Source organism: Engystomops pustulosus, unplaced genomic scaffold, assembly GCF_040894005.1.
Source record: "Engystomops pustulosus unplaced genomic scaffold, aEngPut4.maternal MAT_SCAFFOLD_130, whole genome shotgun sequence".
Taxonomy (NCBI): domain Eukaryota; kingdom Metazoa; phylum Chordata; class Amphibia; order Anura; family Leptodactylidae; genus Engystomops; species Engystomops pustulosus.
Window position 1 is genome coordinate 55438 of NW_027285011.1, and position 23519 is coordinate 78956.

General features: G+C 49.4%; 1 protein-coding gene across 1 annotated transcript in view; it reads right to left on the bottom strand.

Annotated features, from left to right (window-relative positions):
- Positions 1-23519, bottom strand: part of NPR2 (natriuretic peptide receptor 2) — a 156964-nt gene that overhangs the window by 45290 nt on the left and 88155 nt on the right. The window contains exons 10-11 of the mRNA XM_072131743.1: positions 14067-14144; positions 5720-5824 (exon numbers count right to left, since the gene is read on the bottom strand). Of these exons, the coding sequence (XP_071987844.1) occupies positions 5720-5824; positions 14067-14144 (183 nt within the window). The remainder of the gene's footprint in view (positions 1-5719; positions 5825-14066; positions 14145-23519) is intronic.

Sequence of the window (23519 nt, forward strand, 5' to 3'; positions counted from 1 at the left end):
TATGTCTCCTGCCCCATGTTGTCCTCTTTCCCCTATGTCTCCTGCCCCATGTTGTCCTATTTCCCCTATGTCTCCTGCCCCATGTTGTCCTCTTTCCCCCATGTCTCCTGCCCCATGTTGTCCTCTTTCCACCATGTCTCCTGCCCCATGTTGTCCTCTTTCCACCATGTCTCCTGCCCCATGTTGTCCTATTTCCCCTATGCCTCCTGCCCCATGTTGTCCTCTTTCCCCTATGTCTCCTGCCCCATGTTGTCATATTTCCCCTGTGTCTCCTGCCCCATGATGTCCTCTTTCCACCATGTCTCCTGCCCCATGTTGTCCTCTTTCCACCATGTCTCCTGCCCCATGTTGTCCTCTTTCCACCATGTCTCCTGCCCCATGTTGTCCTCTTTCCCCTATGTCTCCTGCCCCATGTTGTCCTATTTCCACCATGTCTCCTGCCCCATGTTGTCCTATTTCCACCATGTCTCCTGCCCCATGTTGTCCTCTTTCCACCATGTCTCCTGCCCCATGTTGTCCTCTTTCCCCTATGTCTCCTGCCCCATGTTGTCCTATTTCCACCATGTCTCCTGCCCCATGTTGTCCTCTTTCCACCATGTCTCCTGCCCCATGTTGTCCTCTTTCCACCATGTCTCCTGCCCCATGTTGTCCTCTTTCCCCTATGTCTCCTGCCCCATGTTGTCCTATTTCCCCTATGTCTCCTGCCCCATGTTGTCCTCTTTCCCCCATGTCTCCTGCCCCATGTTGTCCTCTTTCCACCATGTCTCCTGCCCCATGTTGTCCTCTTTCCACCATGTCTCCTGCCCCATGTTGTCCTATTTCCCCTATGCCTCCTGCCCCATGTTGTCCTCTTTCCCCTATGTCTCCTGCCCCATGTTGTCATATTTCCCCTGTGTCTCCTGCCCCATGATGTCCTCTTTCCACCATGTCTCCTGCCCCATGTTGTCCTCTTTCCACCATGTCTCCTGCCCCATGTTGTCCTCTTTCCACCATGTCTCCTGCCCCATGTTGTCCTCTTTCCCCTATGTCTCCTGCCCCATGTTGTCCTATTTCCACCATGTCTCCTGCCCCATGTTGTCCTCTTTCCACCATGTCTCCTGCCCCATGTTGTCCTCTTTCCCCTATGTCTCCTGCCCCATGTTGTCCTATTTCCACCATGTCTCCTGCCCCATGTTGTCCTATTTCCACCATGTCTCCTGCCCCATGTTGTCCTATTTCCACCATGTCTCCTGCCCCATGTTGTCCTCCTTCCTCCATGTCTTCTGCCCCATGTTGTCCTCTTTACCTCATGTCCCCTGCAGCATGATGTTTTCTTTCCTCAATGTCTCCTTCCCCAGGTTTTCCTCCTTTATCCATGTCTGCTCCCCAATGTTGTCCTCTTTCCACCATGTCTCCTGCCCCATGTTGTCCTCTTTCCCCCATGTCTCCTGCCCCATGTTGTCCTCTTTCCCCCATGTCTCCTGCCCCATGTTGTCCTCTTTCCCCCATGTCTCCTGCCCCATGTTGTCCTCTTTCCCCTATATCTCCTGCCCCATGTTGTCCTCTTTCACGCATGTCTCCTGCCCCATGTTGTCTTCTTTCACGCATGTCTCCTGACCCATGTTGTCCTCTTTCCCCCATTTCTCCTGCCCCATGTTGTCCTCTTTCCTCCATGTCTCCTGCCCCATGTTGTCCTCTTTCCCCCATGTCTCCTGCCCCATGTTGTCCTCTTTCCCGCATGTCTCCTGCCCCATGTTGTCCTCCTTCCTCCATGTCTCCTGTCCCATGTTGTCCTCTTTCCTCCATGTCTCCTGTCCCATGTTGTCCTCTTTCCACCATGTCTCCTGCCCCATGTTGTCCTCTTTCCCCCATGTCTTCTGCCCCATGTTGTCCTCTTTCCACCATGTCTCCTGCCCCATGTTGTCCTATTTCCCCTATGTCTCCTGCCCCATGTTGTCCTCTTTCCCCTATGTCTCCTGCCCCATGTTGTCCTATTTCCCCTATGTCTCCTGCCCCATGTTGTCCTCTTTCCCCCATGTCTCCTGCCCCATGTTGTCCTCTTTCCCCCATGTCTCCTGCCCCATGTTGTCCTCTTTCCCCCATGTCTCCTGCCCCATGTTGTCCTCTTTCCCCTATATCTCCTGCCCCATGTTGTCCTATTTCCCCTGTGTCTCCTGCCCCATGTTGTCCTCTTTCCACCATGTCTCCTGCCCCATGTTGTCCTCTTTCCACCATGTCTCCTGCCCCATGTTGTCCTATTTCCACCATGTCTCCTGCCCCATGTTGTCCTATTTCCCCTATGTCTCCTGCCCCATGTTGTCCTATTTCCCCTATGTCTCCTGCCCCATGTTGTCCTCTTTTTCCCCATTTCTCCTGCCCCATGTTGTCCTCTTTCCTCCATGTCTCCTGCCCCATGTTGTCCTCTTTCCCCCATGTCTCCTGCCCCATGTTGTCCTCTTTCACGCATGTCTCCTGCCCCATGTTGTCCTCTTTCCCCCATTTCTCCTGCCCCATGTTGTCCTCTTTCCCCCATTTCTCCTGCCCCAGGTTGTCCTCTTTCCCGCATGTCTTCTGTCCCATGTTGTCCTCTTTCCCGCATGTCTCCTGCCCCATGTTGTCCTCCTTCCTCCATGTCTCCTGTCCCATGTTGTCGTATTTCGTCCATGTCTCCTGCCCCATGTTGTCCTCTTTCGACCATGTCTCCTGCCCCATGTTGTCCTCTTTCGACCATGTCTCCTGCCCCATGTTGTCCTCTTTCCCCCATGTCTTCTGCCCCATGTTGTCCTCTTTCCTCCATATCTCCTGCCCCATGTTGTCCTTTTTCCCCCATGTCTTTTGCCCCATGTTGTCCTCTTTCCCCAGTGTCTCCTGCCCTGGGTTTCCTCGTTCCTCCATGTCTCCTGCCCCATGTTGTCCTCTTTCCCCTGTGTCTCCTGCCCCATGTTGTCCTCTTTCCCCCTTGTCTTTTGCCCCATGTTGTCCTCTTTCCCCCATGTCTCCTGCCCCATGTTGTCCTCTTTCCTGCATGTCTCCTGCCCCATGTTGTCCTCTTTCCCCCATTTCTCCTGCCCCATGTTGTCCTCTTTCCCGCATGTCTTCTGCCCCATGTTGTCCTCTTTCCCGCATGTCTCCTGCCCCATGTTGTCCTCCTTCCTCCATGTCTCCTCTCCCATGTTGTCCTCTTTCGTCCATGTCTCCTGCCCCATGTTGTCCTCTTTCGACCATGTCTCCTGCCCCATGTTGTCCTCTTTCGACCATGTCTCCTGCCCCATGTTGTCCTCTTTCCCCCATGTCTTCTGCCCAATGTTGTCCTCTTTCCTCCATATCTCCTGCCCCATGTTGTCCTTTTCCCCCCTTGTCTTTTGCCCCATGTTGTCCTCTTTCCCCAGTGTCTCCTGCCCTGGGTTTCCTCGTTCCTCCATGTCTCCTGCCCCATGTTGTCCTCTTTCCCCTGTGTCTCCTGCCCCATGTTGTCCTCTTTCCCCCTTGTCTTTTGCCCCATGTTGTCCTCTTTCCCCTGTGTCTCCTGCCCCATGTTGTCCTCTTTCCCCCATGTCTCCTGCCCCATGTTGTCCTCTTTCCCGCATGTCTCCTGCCCCATGTTGTTCTCCTTCCTCCATGTCTCCTGCCCCATGTTGTCCTCTTTCGACCATGTCTCCTGCCCCATGTTGGCCTCTTTCGACCATGTCTCCTGCCCCATGTTGTCCTCTTTCGACCATGTCTCCTGCCCCATTTTGTCCTCTTTCCCCCATGTCTTCTGCCCCATGTTGTCCTCTTTCCTCCATATCTCCTGCCCCATGTTGTCCTTTTTCCCCCATGTCTTCTGCCCCATGTTGTCCTCTTTCTTCCATGTCTCCTGCCCCATGTTGTCCTCTTTCCCCCATGTCTCATGCCCAGAGTTTCCTCTTTCCTCCATGTCTCCTGCCTCATGTTGTCCTCTTTCCCCCATGTCTCCTGCCCCATGTTGTCCTCTTTCCTCCACGTCTCCTGCCCCATGTTGTCCTCTATCCTCCATGTCACCTGCCCCATGTTGTCCTCTTTCCTCCATGCCTCCTGCCCTATGTGGTCCTCCTTCCTCCATGTCTCCTGCCCCATGTTGTCCTCTTTACCTTATGTCCCCTGCAGCATGATGTTTTCTTTCCTCAACGTCTCCTGCCCCAGGTTTTCCTCCTATCTCCATGTCTGCTCCCCAATGTTGTCCTCTTTCCCCCATGTCTCCTGCCCCATGTTGTCCTCTTTCCACCATTTCTCCTGCCCCATGTTGTCCTCTATCCTCCATGTCTCCTGCCCCATGTTGTCCTCTTTCCCCTGTGTCTCCTGCCCCATGTTGTCCTCTTTCCCCCATGTCTCCTGCCCCATGTTGTCCTCTTTCCTCCATGTCTCCTGCCCCATGTTGTCCTGTTGCCCCTGTGTCTCCTGCCCCATGTTGTCCTCTATCCTCCATGTCTCCTGCCCCATGTTGTCCTCTTTCCCCCATGTTTCCTGCCCCACGTTGTCCTGTTGCCCCTGTGTCTCCTGCCCTATGTTGTCCTCTTTCCCCCATGTCTCCTGCCCCATGTTGTCCTCTTTCCCCCTTGTCTTTTGCCCCATGTTGTCCTCTTTCCCCAGTGTCTCCTGCCCTGGGTTTCCTCGTTCCTCCATGTCTCCTGCCCCATGTTGTCCTCTTTCCCCCATGTCTCCTGCCCCATGTTGTCCTCTTTCCCCCTTGTCTTTTGCCCCATGTTGTCCTCTTTCCCCAGTGTCTCCTGCCTTATGTTGTCCTCTTTCCCCCTTGTCTTTTGCCCCATGTTGTTCTCTTTCCCCAGTGTCTCCTGCCCCATGTTGTCCTCTATCACTTATGTCTCCTGCCCCATATTGTCCTATTTCCCCCTTGTCTTTTGCCCCATATTGTCCTCTTTCTCCAGTGTCTCCTGTCCCATGTTGTCCTCTTTCCCCAGTGTCTCCTGCACCATGTTGTCCTCTATTCCCCATGTCTCCTGCCCCATGTTGTCCTCTTTCCCCCTTGTCTTTTGCCCCATGTTGTCCTCTTTCCCCAGTGTCTCCTGCCCTGGGTTTCCTCGTTCCTCCATGTCTCCTGCCCCATGTTGTCCTCTTTCCCCTGTGTCTCCTGCCCCATGTTGTCCTCTTTCCCCCTTGTCTTTTGCCCCATGTTGTCCTCTTTCCCCTGTGTCTCCTGCCCCATGTTGTCCTCTTTCCCCCATGTCTCCTGCCCCATGTTGTCCTCTTTCCCCCTTGTCTTTTGCCCCATGTTGTCCTCTTTCCCCAGTGTCTCCTGCCCCATGTTGTCCTCTATCCCCTATGTCTCCTGCCCCATATTGTCCTATTTCCCCCTTGTCTTTTGCCCCATATTGTCCTCTTTCTCCAGTGTCTCCTGTCCCATGTTGTCCTCTTTCCCCAATGTCTCCTGCACCATGTTGTCCTCTATTCCCCATGTCTCCTGCCCCATGTTGTCCTCTTTCCCCCTTGTCTTTTGCCCCATGTTGTCCTCTTTCCCCAGTGTCTCCTGCCCCATGTTGTCCTCTTTCCCCAGTGTCTCCTGCACCATGTTGTCCTCTATCCCCCATGTCTCCTGCCCCATGTTGTCCTCTTTCCCCCTTGTCTTTTGCCCCATGTTGTCCTCTTTCCCCAGCGTCTCCTGCCCCAGGTTTCCTCGTTCCTCCATGTTTTTTGCCCCATGTTGTCCTCTTTCCATCGTGTATCCTGCCCCTCTACCACCTTTAATTTTTTTTATACATCTTACCTGTAAACTGCCCCTGGGGCAATACTCTGTCACTATACAAATATTTGGAGCATCAATGCAGGCACCGAGGAACCGAGTTAGGTGATTAAACTGAACGTCCCGCATCTGTGAAAACGACAAAAAACAAACCAGAGCTTATTGGGGGCATCTACAAAACATCAAGGCAGGAGCCCACCTCCCCTACAAGAGGTCGGGCGTCTTCATATATGTGGTGGGGGCCTTCGAGGTGGAAGTGGAACGCCCCGTGGCAGCCACGACCCCTGCATTTGTAAATATTTGAAGGCCTATACGCCAGTGTAATAAGACCATGAAATCAGTGATGTCACCAGTGATGTCATAGTAACATTACACTTCCATGTCACCAGTGATGTCACAGTAACATTACACCTCCATGTCACCAGTGATGTCACAGTAACATTACACCTCCATGTCACCAGTGATGTCATAGTAACATTACACTTCCATGTCACCAGTGATGTCACAGTAACATTACACCTCCATGTCACCAGTGATGTCACAGTAACATTACACCTCCATGTCACCAGTGATGTCATAGTAACATTACACTTCCATGTCCACAGTGATGTCATAGTAACATTACACCTCCATGTCCCCAGTGATGTCATAGTAACATTACACTTCCATGTCCCCAGTGATGTCATAGTAACATCACACCTCCATGTCCCCAGTGATGTCATAGTAACATTACACTTCCATGTCCCCAGTGATGTCATAGTAACATTACACTTCCATGTCCCCAGTGATGTCATAGTAACATTACACTTCCATGTCCCCAGTGATGTCATAGTAACATTACACTTCCATGTCACCAGTGATGTCATAGTAACATTACACCTCCATGTCCCCAGTGATGTCACAGTAACATTACACCTCCATGTCACTAGTGATGTCACAGTAACATTACACTTCCATGTCCCCAGTGATGTCATAGTAACATTACACTTACATATCACCAGTGATGTCATAGTAACATTACACTTCCATGTCCCCAGTGATGTCATAGTAACATTACACATCCATGTCCCCAGTGATGTCATAGTAACATTACACTTCCATGTCCCCAGTGATGTCATAGTAACATTACACCTCCATGTCCCCAGTGATGTCATAGTAACATTACACCTCCATATCACCAGTGATGTCATAGTAACATTACACTTCCATGTCCCCAGTGATGTCATAGTAACATTACACTTCCATGTCCCCAGTGATGTCATAGTAACATTACACCTCCATGTCCCCAGTGATGTCATAGTAACATTACACTTCCATGTCACCAGTGATGTCATAGTAACATTACACCTCCATATCACCAGTGATGTCATAGTAACATTACACCTCCATGTCACCAGTGATGTCATAGTAACATTACACCTCCATGTCCCCAGTGATGTCATAGTAACATTACACCTCCATGTCCCCAGTGATGTCATAGTAACATTACACTTACATGTCACCAGTGATGTCATAGTAACATTACACCTCCATATCACCAGTGATGTCATAGTAACATTACACTTCCATGTCACCAGTGATGTCACAGTAACATTACACCTCCATGTCCCCAGTGATGTCATAGTAACATTACACTTCCATGTCACCAGTGATGTCATAGTAACATTACACCTCCATATCACCAGTGATGTCATAGTAACATTACACCTCCATGTCACCAGTGATGTCACAGTAACATTACACCTCCATGTCACCAGTGATGTCACAGTAACATTACACTTCCATGTCACCAGTGATGTCATAGTAACATTACACCTCCATGTCCCCAGTGATGTCACAGTAACATTACACCTCCATGTCACCAGTGATGTCATAGTAACATTACACTTCCATGTCACCAGTGATGTCATAGTAACAATACACCTCCATGTCCCCAGTGATGTCACAGTAACATTACGCCTCCATATCACCAGTGATGTCATAGTAACATTACACCTCCATGTCCCCAGTGATGTCACAGTAACATTACACCTCCATGTCACCAGTGATGTCACAGTAACATGACACTTCCATGTCACCAGTGATGTCATAGTAACATTACACCTCCATGTCACCAGTGATGTCATAGTAACATTACACCTCTATGTCACCAGTGATGTCATAGTAACATTACACTTACATGTCACCAGTGATGTCACAGTAACATTACACTTCCATGTCACCAGTGATGTCATAGTAACATTACACTTCCATGTCACCAGTGATGTCATAGTAACATTACACTTACATGTCACCAGTGATGTCATAGTAACATTACACCTCCATGTCACCAGTGATGTCATAGTAACATTACACCTCCATATCACCAGTGATGTCATAGTAACATTACACCTCCATGTCCCCAGTGATGTCATAGTAACATTACACTTCCATGTCACCAGTGATGTCACAGTAACATTACACTTACATGTCACCAGTGATGTCATAGTAACATTACATTTACATATCACCAGTGATGTCATAGTAACATTACACATCCATGTCCCCAGTGATGTCACAGTAACATTACACTTCCATGTCCCCAGTGATGTCACAGTAACATTACACTTACATATCACCAGTGATGTCATAGTAACATTACACCTCCATGTCCCCAGTGATGTCACAGTAACATTACACCTCCATGTCACCATTGATGTCACAGTAACATTACACCTCCATGTCCCCAGTGGTGTCATAGTAACATTACACTTACATGTCACCAGTGATGTCATAGTAACATTACACTTCCATGTCCCCAGTGATGTCATAGTAACATTACACTTACATGTCACCAGTGATGTCACAGTAACATTACACTTCCATGTCACTAGTGATGTCATAGTAACATTACACCTCCATGTCACTAGTGATGTCATAGTAACATTACACCTCCATGTCACCAGTGATGTCACAGTAACATTACACTTCCATGTCACTAGTGATGTCATAGTAACATTACACCTCCATGTCACCAGTGATGTCACAGTAACATTACACTTCCATGTCACCAGTGATGTCACAGTAACATTACACCTCCATGTCCCCAGTGATGTCATAGTAACATTACACTTCCATGTCCCCAGTGATGTCATAGTAACATTACACCTCCATGTCCCCAGTGATGTCATAGTAACATTACACCTCCATATCACCAGTGATGTCATAGTAACATTACACCTCCATGTCACCAGTGATGTCATAGTAACATTACACCTCCATGTCACCAGTGATGTCACAGTAACATTACACTTCCATGTCCCCAGTGATGTCACAGTAACATTACACCTCCATGTCACCAGTGATGTCACAGTAACATTACACTTACATGTCACCAGTGATGTCACAGTAACATTACACTTACATGTCACCAGTGATGTCACAGTAACATTACACCTCCATGTCCCCAGTGATGTCATAGTAACATTACACCTCCATGTCCCCAGTGATGTCATAGTAACATTACACCTCCATGTCACCAGTGATGTCACAGTAACACTACACTTCCATGTCACCAGTGATGTCATAGTAACATTACACCTCCATATCACCAGTGATGTCATAGTAACATTACACCTCCATGTCACCAGTGATGTCATAGTAACATTACACCTCCATGTCCCCAGTGATGTCATAGTAACATTACACCTCCATGTCCCCAGTGATGTCATAGTAACATTACACTTACATGTCACCAGTGATGTCATAGTAACATTACACTTCCATGTCACCAGTGATGTCACAGTAACATTACACCTCCATGTCACCAGTGATGTCATAGTAACATTACACCTCCATATCACCAGTGATGTCATAGTAACATTACACTTCCATGTCACCAGTGATGTCACAGTAACATTACACCTCCATGTCCCCAGTGATGTCATAGTAACATTACACTTCCATGTCACCAGTGATGTCATAGTAACATTACACCTCCATATCACCAGTGATGTCATAGTAACATTACACCTCCATGTCACCAGTGATGTCACAGTAACATTACACCTCCATGTCACCAGTGATGTCACAGTAACATTACACTTCCATGTCACCAGTGATGTCATAGTAACATTACACCTCCATGTCCCCAGTGATGTCACAGTAACATTACACCTCCATATCACCAGTGATGTCACAGTAACATTACACCTCCATGTCCCCAGTGATGTCATAGTAACATTACACTTACATATCACCAGTGATGTCATAGTAACATTACACCTCCATGTCCCCAGTGATGTCACAGTAACATTACACCTCCATGTCACCAGTGATGTCATAGTAACATGACACTTCCATGTCACCAGTGATGTCATAGTAACATTACACCTCCATATCACCAGTGATGTCATAGTAACATTACACCTCTATGTCACCAGTGATGTCATAGTAACATTACACTTACATGTCACCAGTGATGTCACAGTAACATTACACTTCCATGTCACCAGTGATGTCATAGTAACATTACACTTACATGTCACCAGTGATGTCATAGTAACATTACACCTCCATGTCACCAGTGATGTCATAGTAACATTACACCTCCATATCACCAGTGATGTCATAGTAACATTACACCTCCATGTCCCCAGTGATGTCACAGTAACATTACACTTACATGTCACCAGTGATGTCATAGTAACATTACATTTACATATCACCAGTGATGTCATAGTAACATTACACATCCATGCCCCCAGTGATGTCACAGTAACATTACACTTACATATCACCAGTGATGTCATAGTAACATTACACCTCCATGTCCCCAGTGATGTCACAGTAACATTACACCTCCATGTCACCAGTGATGTCACAGTAACATTACACCTCCATGTCCCCAGTGATGTCATAGTAACATTACACTTCCATGTCACCAGTGATGTCACAGTAACATTACACTTCCATGTCCCCAGTGATGTCACAGTAACATTACACCTCTATGTCACCAGTGATGTCACAGTAACATTACACTTACATGTCACCAGTGATGTCATAGTAACATTACACTTCCATGTCACCAGTGATGTCACAGTAACATTACACTTCCATGTCACTAGTGATGTCATAGTAACATTACACCTCCATGTCACCAGTGATGTCACAGTAACATTACACTTCCATGTCACCAGTGATGTCACAGTAACATTACACTTCCATGTCACCAGTGATGTCATAGTAACATTACACTTACATGTCACCAGTGATGTCATAGTAACATTACACCTCCATGTCACCAGTGATGTCATAGTAACATTACACCTCCATATCACCAGTGATGTCATAGTAACATTACACCTCCATGTCCCCAGTGATGTCATAGTAACATTACACTTCCATGTCACCAGTGATGTCACAGTAACATTACACTTACATGTCACCAGTGATGTCATAGTAACATTACATTTACATATCACCAGTGATGTCATAGTAACATTACACATCCATGTCCCCAGTGATGTCACAGTAACATTACACTTCCATGCCCCCAGTGATGTCACAGTAACATTACACTTACATATCACCAGTGATGTCATAGTAACATTACACCTCCATGTCCCCAGTGATGTCACAGTAACATTACACCTCCATGTCACCAGTGATGTCACAGTAACATTACACCTCCATGTCCCCAGTGATGTCATAGTAACATTACACTTACATGTCACCAGTGATGTCATAGTAACATTACACTTCCATGTCACCAGTGATGTCACAGTAACATTACACTTCCATGTCACTAGTGATGTCATAGTAACATTACACCTCCATGTCACCAGTGATGTCACAGTAACATTACACTTCCATGTCAACAGTGATGTCATAGTAACATTACACCTCCATGTCCCCAGTGATGTCATAGTAACATTACACCTCCATGTCACCAGTGATGTCATAGTAACATTACACTTCCATGTCACCAGTGATGTCACAGTAACATTACACTTCCATGTCCCCAGTGATGTCATAGTAACATTACACTTCCATGTCACCAGTGATGTCATAGTAACATTACACCTCCATATCACCAGTGATGTCACAGTAACATTACACTTACATATCACCAGTGATGTCACAGTAACATTACACCTCCATGTCACCAGTGATGTCACAGTAACATTACACTTCCATGTCACCAGTGATGTCATAGTAACATTACACCTCCATGTCACCAGTGATGTCACAGTAACATTACACTTACATATCACCAGTGATGTCATAGTAACATTACACCTCCATGTCCCCAGTGATGTCATAGTAACATTACACCTCCATGTCCCCAGTGATGTCATAGTAACATTACACCTCCATGTCCCCAGTGATGTCACAGTAACATTACACCTCCATGTCACCAGTGATGTCATAGTAACATTACACCTCCATGTCACCAGTGATGTCACAGTAACATTACACTTCCATGTCCCCAGTGATGTCACAGTAACATTACACCTCCATGTCACCAGTGCTGTCATAGTAACATTACACTTCCATGTCACCAGTGATGTCATAGTAACATTACACCTCCATGTCCCCAGTGATGTCACAGTAACATTACACTTACATGTCACCAGTGATGTCATAGTAACATTACACTTCCATGTCACCAGTGATGTCACAGTAACATTACACCTCCATGTCACCAGTGATGTCATAGTAACATTACACTTACATGTCACCAGTGATGTCACAGTAACATTACACTTCCATGTCACCAGTGATGTCACAGTAACATTACACTTACATATCACCAGTGATGTCATAGTAACATTACACCTCCATGTCACCAGTGATGTCATAGTAACATTACACCTCCATGTCACCAGTGATGTCATAGTAACATTACACTTCCATGTCACCAGTGATGTCATAGTAACATTACACCTCCATGTCACCAGTGATGTCATAGTAACATTACACTTCCATGTCACCAGTGATGTCATAGTAACATTACACTTACATATCACCAGTGATGTCACAGTAACATTACACCTCCATGTCACCAGTGATGTCATAGTAACATTACACTTACATATCACCAGTGATGTCACAGTAACATTACACCTCCATGTCACCAGTGATGTCACAGTAACATTACACTTCCATGTCCCCAGTGATGTCACAGTAACATTACACCTCCATGTCACCAGTGATGTCACAGTAACATTACACTTACATGTCACCAGTGATGTCACAGTAACATTACACTTACATGTCACCAGTGATGTCACAGTAACATTACACCTCCATGTCCCCAGTGATGTCATAGTAACATTACACCTCCATGTCCCCAGTGATGTCATAGTAACATTACACTTACATATCACCAGTGATGTCACAGTAACATTAAACCTCCATGTCCCCAGTGATGTCACAGTAACATTACACTTACATATCACCAGTGATGTCACAGTAACATTACACTTACATGTCCCCAGTGATGTCACAGTAACATTACACCTCCATGTCACCAGTGATGTCATAGTAACATTACACTTCCATGTCACCAGTGATGTCATAGTAACATTACACCTCCATGTCACCAGTGATGTCACAGTAACATTACACTTACATATCACCAGTGATGTCACAGTAACATTACACTTACATATCACCAGTGATGTCACAGTAACATTACACCTCCATGTCCCCAGTGATGTCACAGTAACATTACACTTACATATCACCAGTGATGTCACAGTAACATTACACTTACATGTCCCCAGTGATGTCACAGTAACATTACACCTCCATGTCACCAGTGATGTCATAGTAACATTACACCTCCATGTCACCAGTGATGTCACAGTAACACTACACTTCCATGTCACCAGTGATGTCATAGTAACATTACACCTCCATGTCCCCAGTGATGTCATAGTAACATTACACCTCCATGTCACCAGTGATGTCATAGTAACATTACACTTCCATGTCACCAGTGATGTCATAGTAACATTACACCTCCATGTCACCAGTGATGTCATAGTAACATTACACTTACATATCACCAGTGATGTCATAGTAACATTACACCTCCATGTCACCAGTGATGTCATAGTAACATTACACCTCCATGTCCCCAGTGATGTCATAGTAACATTACACCTCCATGTCACCAGTGATGTCATAGTAACATTACACCTCCATGTCCCCAGTGATGTCACAGTAACATTACACTTACATATCACCAGTGATGTCACAGTAACATTACACTTACATGTCACCAGTGATGTCACAGTAACATTACACCTCCATGTCCCCAGTGATGTCACAGTAACATTACACTTCCATGTCCCCAGTGATGTCACAGTAACATTACACTTACATGCTTTAGCTCAAACAGGACTTGTCTGGTCAGCTCGATGCGCTTCTTATTTACGTGTTTGATGGCAACGACATTTCCCTGATAAAAGAATCAGAAAACAGATGAGACTCCAACATCTGAAACCCAAGGACAGAGAGAGATAGAGAGAGAGAGAGAGAGAGAGAGACAGGACACGGGCGAGACAGAGGAGGAGACACGGGCGAGACAGAGGAGGAGACACGGGCGAGACAGAGGAGGAGACACGGGCGAGACAGAGGAGGAGACACGGGCGAGACAGGGGAGGAGACACGGGCGAGACAGGGGAGGAGACACGGGCGAGACAGAGGAGGAGACACGGGCGAGACAGAGGAGGAGACACGGGCGAGACAGAGGAGGAGACACGGGCGAGACAGAGGAGGAGACACGGGCGAGACAGAGGAGGAGACACGGGCGAGACAGAGGAGGAGACACGGGCGAGACAGGGGAGGAGACACGGGCGAGACAGGGGAGGAGACGGAGGCGAGACAGAGGAGGAGACACGGGCGGGACAGAGGAGGAGACACAGGCGGGACAGGGGAGGAGACACAGGCGAGACAGGGGAGGAGACACAGGCGAGACAGGGGAGGAGACACAGGCGAGACAGGGGAGGAGACACAGGCGAGACAGGGGAGGAGACACAGGCGAGACAGGGGCGGAGACACAGACGAGACAGGGGAGGAGTTACAGGCGAGACAGGGGAGGAGACACAGGCGAGACAGGGGAGGAGACACAGGCGAGACAGGGGAGGAGACACAGGCGAGACAGGGGAGGAGACACAGGCGAGACAGGGGAGGAGACGCAGGCGAGACAGGGGAGGAGACGCAGGCGAGACAGGGGAAGAGACGCAGGCGAGACAGGGGAGGAGACGCAGGCGAGACAGGGGAGGAGACGCAGGCGAGACAGAGGAGACGCAGGCGAGACAGAGGAGACACAGGCGAGACAGAGGAGACACAGGCGAGACAGAGGAGACACAGGCGAGACAGAGGAGACACAGGCGAGACAGGGGAGGAGACGCAGGCTGCAGTCACTATATCACAGCAGGACTGATCACCACCACTGCGCTGCAGTCACTATATCACAGCAGGACTGATCACCACCACTGCGCTGCAGTCACTATCTCACAGCAGGACTGATCACCACCACTGCGCTGCAGTCACTATATCACAGCAGGACTGATCCCCATCACTGCGCTGCAGTCACTATATCACAGCAGGACTGATCACCACCACTGCGCTGCAGTCACTATATCACAGCAGGACTGATCACCACCACTGCGCTGCAGTCACTATATCACAGCAGGACTGATCACCATCACTGCGCTGCAGTCACTATATCACAGCAGGACTGATCACCATCACTGCGCTGCAGTCACTATATCACAGCAGGACTGATCACCACCACTGCGCTGCAGTCACTATCTCACAGCAGGACTGATCACCATCACTGTGCTGCAGTCACTATGTCACAGCAGGACTGATCACCATCACTGCGCTGCAGTCACTATATCACAGCAGGACTGATCACCACCACTGCGCTGCAGTCACTATATCACAGCAGGACTGATCCCCATCACTGCGCTGCAGTCACTATGTCACAGCAGGACTGATCACCACCACTGCGCTGCAGTCACTATCTCACAGCAGGACTGATCACCATCACTGCGCTGCAGTCACTATATCACAGCAGGACTGATCACCACCACTGCGCTGCAGTCACTATATCACAGCAGGACTGATCACCACCACTGTGCTGCAGTCACTATATCACAGCAGGACTGATCACCACCACTGCGCTGCAGTCACTATATCACAGCAGGACTGATCACCACCACTGCGCTGCAGTCACTATCTCACAGCAGGACTGATCACCACCACTGTGCTGCAGTCACTATATCACAGCAGGACTGATCACCACCACTGCGCTGCAGTCACTATATCACAGCAGGACTGATCCCTATCACTGCGCTGCAGTCACTATATCACAGCAGGACTGATCACCACCACTGCGCTGCAGTCACTATATCACAGCAGGACTGATCACCATCACTGCGCTGCAGTCACTATATCACAGCAGGACTGATCACCATCACTGCGCTGCAGTCACTATATCACAGCAGGACTCATCACCATCACTGCGCTGCAGTCACTATATCACAGCAGGACTCATCACCATCACTGCGCTGCAGTCACTATATCACAGCAGGACTGATCACCACCACTGTGCTGCAGTCACTATATCACAGCAGGACTGATCACCACCACTGCGCTGCAGTCACTATATCACAGCAGGACTGATCACCACCACTGCGCTGCAGTCACTATATCACAGCAGGACTGATCACCATCACCACGCTGCAGTCACTATATCACAGCAGGACTGATCACCACCACTGCGCTGCAGTCACTATATCACAGCAGGACTGATCACCATCACTGCGCTGCAGTCACTATATCACAGCAGGACTGATCCCTATCACTGCGCTGCAGTCACTATATCACAGCAGGACTGATCACCACCACTGCGCTGCAGTCACTATATCACAGCAGGACTGATCACCATCACTGCGCTGCAGTCACTATATCACAGCAGGACTGATCACCATCACTGCGCTGCAGTCACTATATCACAGCAGGACTGATCACCATCACTGCGCTGCAGTCACTATATCACAGCAGGACTGATCACCATCACTGCGCTGCAGTCACTATATCACAGCAGGACTGATCACCACCACTGCGCTGCAGTCACTATATCACAGCAGGACTCATCACCATCACTGCGCTGCAGTCACTATATCACAGCAGGACTGATCACCACCACTGCGCTGCAGTCACTATATCACAGCAGGACTGATCACCATCACTGCGCTGCAGTCACTATATCACAGCAGGACTAATCACCATCACTGCGCTGCAGTCACTATATCACAGCAGGACTGATCACCACCACTGCGCTGCAGTCACTATGTCACAGCAGGACTGATCCCCATCACTGCGCTGCAGTCACTATGTCACAGCAGGACTGATCACCACCACTGCGCTGCAGTCACTATATCACAGCAGGACTGATCACCATCACTGCGCTGCAGTCACTATGTCACAGCAGGACTGATCACCACCACTGCGCTGCAGTCACTATATCACAGCAGGACTGATCACCACCACTGCGCTGCAGTCACTATATCACAGCAGGACTGATCACCATCACTGCGCTGCAGTCACTATGTCACAGCAGGACTGATCACCATCACTGCGCTGCAGTCACTATGTCACAGCAGGACTGATCACCATCACTGCGCTGCAGTCACTATGTCACAGCAGGACTGATCCCCATCACTGCGCTGCAGTCACTATGTCACAGCAGGACTGATCACCATCATTGTGCTGCAGTCACTATATCACAGCAGGACTGATCACCACCACTGCGCTGCAGTCACTATATCACAGCAGGACTGATCACCACCACTGCGCTGCAGTCACTATATCACAGCAGGACTGATCACCACCACTGCGCTGCAGTCACTATATCACAGCAGGACTGATCACCATCACTGCGCTGCAGTCACTATATCACAGCAGGACTGATCACCACCACTGCGCTGCAGTCACTATATCACAGCAGGACTGATCACCACCACTGCGCTGCAGTCACTATATCACAGCAGGACTGATCACCATCACTGCGCTGCAGTCACTATATCACAGCAGGACTGATCACCACCACTGCGCTGCAGTCACTATATCACAGCAGGACTGATCACCATCACTGCGCTGCAGTCACTATATCACAGCAGGACTGATCACCACCACTGCGCTGCAGTCACTATATCACAGCAGGACTGATCACCACCACTGCGCTGCAGTCACTATATCACAGCAGGACTGATCACCACCACTGCGCTGCAGTCACTATATCACAGCAGGACTGATCACCACCACTGCGCTGCAGTCACTATATCACAGCAGGACTGATCACCACCACTGCGCTGCAGTCACTATATCACAGCAGGACTGATCACCATCACTGCGCTGCAGTCACTATATCACAGCAGGACTGATCACCACCACTGCGCTGCAGTCACTATATCACAGCAGGACTGATCACCATCACTGCGCTGCAGTCACTATATCACAGCAGGACTGATCACCACCACTGCGCTGCAGTCACTATATCACAGCAGGACTAATCACCATCACTGCGCTGCAGTCACTATATCACAGCAGGACTGATCACCACCACTGCGCTGCAGTCACTATATCACAGCAGGACTGATCACCATCACTGCGCTGCAGTCACTATATCACAGCAGGACTGATCACCATCACTGCGCTGCAGTCACTATATCACAGCAGGACTGATCACCACCACTGCGCTGCAGTCACTATATCACAGCAGGACTGATCCCCATCACTGCGCTGCAGTCACTATGTCACAGCAGGACTGATCACCATCACTGCGCTGCAGTCACTATATCACAGCAGGACTGATCACCATCACTGCGCTGCAGTCACTATATCACAGCAGGACTGATCACCACCACTGCGCTGCAGTCACTATATCACAGCAGGACTGATCACCACCACTGCGCTGCAGTCACTATATCACAGCAGGACTGATCACCACCACTGCGCTGCAGTCACTATGTCACAGCAGGACTGATCACCACCACTGCGCTGCAGTCACTATATCACAGCAGGACTGATCACCATCACTGCGCTGCAGTCACTATATCACAGCAGGACTGATCACCATCATTGTGCTGCAGTAACTATATCACAGCAGGACTGATCACCATCACTGCGCTGCAGTCACTATATCACAGCAGGACTGATCACCATCACTGCGCTGCACAGTCACTATATCACAGCAGGACTGATCACCATCACTGCGCTGCAGTCACTATATCACAGCAGGACTGATCACCATCACTGCGCTGCAGTCACTATATCACAGCAGGACTGATCACCATCACTGCGCTGCAGTCACTATGTCACAGCAGGACTGATCACCATCACTGCGCTGCAGTCACTATATCACAGCAGGACTGATCACCACCACTGCGCTGCAGTCACTATATCACAGCAGGACTGATCACCACCACTGCGCTGCAGTCACTATATCACAGCAGGACTGATCACCACCACTGCGCTGCAGTCACTATATCACAGCAGGACTGATCACCACCACTGCGCTGCATTCACTATATCACAGCAGGACTGATCACCATCACTGCGCTGCAGTCACTATATCACAGCAGGACTGATCACCATCACTGCGCTGCAGTCACTATATCACAGCAGGACTGATCACCACCACTGCGCTGCAGTCACTATATCACAGCAGGACTGATCACCATCACTGCGCTGCAGTCACTATATCACAGCAGGACTGATCACCACCACTGCGCTGCAGTCACTATATCACAGCAGGACTGATCACCACCACTGCGCTGCATTCACTATATCACAGCAGGACTGATCACCATCACTGCGCTGCAGTCACTATATCACAGCAGGACTGATCACCACCACTGCGCTGCAGTCACTATATCACAGCAGGACTGATCACCACCACTGCGCTGCATTCACTATATCACAGCAGGACTGATCACCATCACTGCGCTGCAGTCACTATATCACAGCAGGACTGATCACCATCACTGCGCTGCAGTCACTATATCACAGCAGGACTGATCACCACCACTGCGCTGCAGTCACTATATCACAGCAGGACTGATCACCACCACTGCGCTGCAGTCACTATATCACAGCAGGACTGATCACCATCACTGCGCTGCAGTCACTATATCACAGCAGGACTGATCACCACCACTGCGCTGCAGTCACTATATCACAGCAGGACTGATCCCTATCACTGCGCTGCAGTCACTATATCACAGCAGGACTGATCACCATCACTGCGCTGCAGTCACTATATCACAGCAGGACTGATCACCATCACTGCGCTGCAGTCACTATATCACAGCAGGACTGATCCCTATCACTGCGCTGCAGTCACTATATCACAGCAGGACTGATCACCACCACTGCGCTGCAGTCACTATATCACAGCAGGACTGATCACCATCACTGCGCTGCAGTCACTATATCACAGCAGGACTGATCACCATCACTGCGCTGCAGTCATTATATCACAGCAGGACTGATCACCATCACTGCGCTGCAGTCACTATATCACAGCAGGACTGATCACCACCACTGCGCTGCAGTCACTATATCACAGCAGGACTGATCACCACCACTGCGCTGCAGTCACTATATCACAGCAGGACTGATCACCACCACTGCGCTGCAGTCACTATATCACAGCAGGACTGATCACCATCACTGCGCTGCAGTCACTATATCACAGCAGGACTGATCACCACCACTGCGCTGCAGTCACTATATCACAGCAGGACTGATCACCATCACTGCGCTGCAGTCACTATATCACAGCAGGACTGATCACCACCACTGCGCTGCAGTCACTATATCACAGCAGGACTGATCACCACCACTGCGCTGCAGTCACTATATCACAGCAGGACTGATCACCACCACTGCGCTGCAGTCACTATATCACAGCAGGACTGATCACCACCACTGCGCTGCAGTCACTATATCACAGCAGGACTGATCACCACCACTGCGCTGCAGTCACTATGTCACAGCAGGACTGATCACCACCACTGCGCTGCAGTCACTATATCACAGCAGGACTGATCACCACCACTGCGCTGCAGTCACTATATCACAGCAGGACTGATCACCATCACTGCGCTGCAGTCACTATATCACAGCAGGACTGATCACCATCACTGCGCTGCAGTCACTATATCACAGCAGGACTGATCACCACCACTGCGCTGCAGTCACTATATCACAGCAGGACTGATCCCTATCACTGCGCTGCAGTCACTATATCACAGCAGGACTGATCACCATCACTGCGCTGCAGTCACTATATCACAGCAGGACTGATCACCACCACTGCGCTGCAGTCACTATATCACAGCAGGACTGATCACCACCACTGCGCTGCAGTCACTATATCACAGCAGGACTGATCACCACCACTGCGCTGCAGTCATTATATCACAGCAGGACTGATCACCATCATTGTGCTGCAGTCACTATATCACAGCAGGACTGATCACCATCACTGCGCTGCAGTCACTATATCACAGCAGGACTGATCACCATCACTGCGCTGCAGTCACTATATCACAGCAGGACTGATCCCTATCACTGCGCTGCAGTCACTATATCACAGCAGGACTGATCACCACCACTGCGCTGCAGTCACTATATCACAGCAGGACTGATCACCATCACTGCGCTGCAGTCACTATATCACAGCAGGACTGATCACCACCACTGCGCTGCAGTCACTATATCACAGCAGGACTGATCACCATCACTGCGCTGCAGTCACTATATCACAGCAGGACTGATCACCACCACTGCGCTGCAGTCACTATGTCACAGCAGGACTGATCCCCATCACTGCGCTGCAGTCACTATATCACAGCAGGACTGATCACCATCACTGCGCTGCAGTCACTATGTCACAGCAGGACTGATCACCACCACTGCGCTGCAGTCACTATATCACAGCAGGACTGATCACCATCACTGCGCTGCAGTCACTATATCACAGCAGGACTGATCACCATCACTGCGCTGCAGTCACTATATCACAGCAGGACTGATCACCACCACTGCGCTGCAGTCACTATATCACAGCAGGACTGATCACCACCACTGCGCTGCAGTCACTATATCACAGCAGGACTGATCACCATCACTGCGCTGCAGTCACTATATCACAGCAGGACTGATCACCACCACTGCGCTGCAGTCACTATATCACAGCAGAACTGATCACCACCACTGCGCTGCAGTCACTATATCACAGCAGGACTGATCACCACCACTGCGCTGCAGTCACTATATCACAGCAGGACTGATCACCACCACTGCGCTGCAGTCACTATATCACAGCAGAACTGATCACCATCACTGCGCTGCAGTCACTATATCACAGCAGGACTGATCACCACCACTGCGCTGCAGTCACTATATCACAGCAGGACTGATCACCATCACTGCGCTGCAGTCACTATATCACAGCAGGACTGATCACCACCACTGCGCTGCAGTCACTATATCACAGCAGGACTGATCACCATCACTGCGCTGCAGTCACTATATCACAGCAGGACTGATCACCACCACTGCGCTGCAGTCACTATATCACAGCAGGACTGATCACCACCACTGCGCTGCAGTCACTATATCACAGCAGGACTAATCACCATCACTGCGCTGCAGTCACTATATCACAGCAGGACTAATCACCATCACTGCGCTGCAGTCACTATATCACAGCAGGACTGATCACCATCACTGCGCTGCAGTCACTATATCACAGCAGGACTGATCACCATCACTGCGCTGCAGTCACTATATCACAGCAGGACTGATCACCACCACTGCGCTGCAGTCACTATATCACAGCAGGACTGATCACCATCACTGCGCTGCAGTCACTATATCACAGCAGGACTGATCACCATCACTGCGCTGCAGTCACTATATCACAGCAGGACTGATCACCACCACTGCGCTGCAGTCACTATATCACAGCAGGACTGATCACCACCACTGCGCTGCAGTCACTATGTCACAGCAGGACTGATCACCATCACTGCGCTGCAGTCACTATGTCACAGCAGGACTGATCACCACCACTGCGCTGCAGTCACTATATCACAGCAGGACTGATCACCACCACTGCGCTGCAGTCACTATATCACAGCAGGACTGATCACCACCACTGCGCTGCAGTCACTATATCACAGCAGGACTGATCACCACCACTGCGCTGCAGTCACTATATCACAGCAGGACTGATCACCACCACTGCGCTGCAGTCACTATATCACAGCAGGACTGATCACCACCACTGCGCTGCAGTCACTATATCACAGCAGGACTGATCACCACCACTGCGCTGCAGTCACTATATCACAGCAGGACTGATCACCACCACTGCGCTGCAGTCACTATATCACAGCAGGACTGATCACCACCACTGCGCTGCAGTCACTATGTCACAGCAGGACTGATCACCACCACTACGCTGCAGTCACTATATCACAGCAGGACTGATCACCATCACTGCGCTGCAGTCACTATATCACAGCAGGACTGATCACCACCACTGCGCTGCAGTCACTATATCACAGCAGGACTGATCACCACCACTGCGCTGCAGTCACTATATCACAGCAGGACTGATCACCATCACTGCGCTGCAGTCACTATATCACAGCAGGACTGATCACCATCACTGCGCTGCAGTCACTATATCACAGCAGGACTGATCACCACCACTGCGCTGCAGTCACTATGTCACAGCAGGACTGAT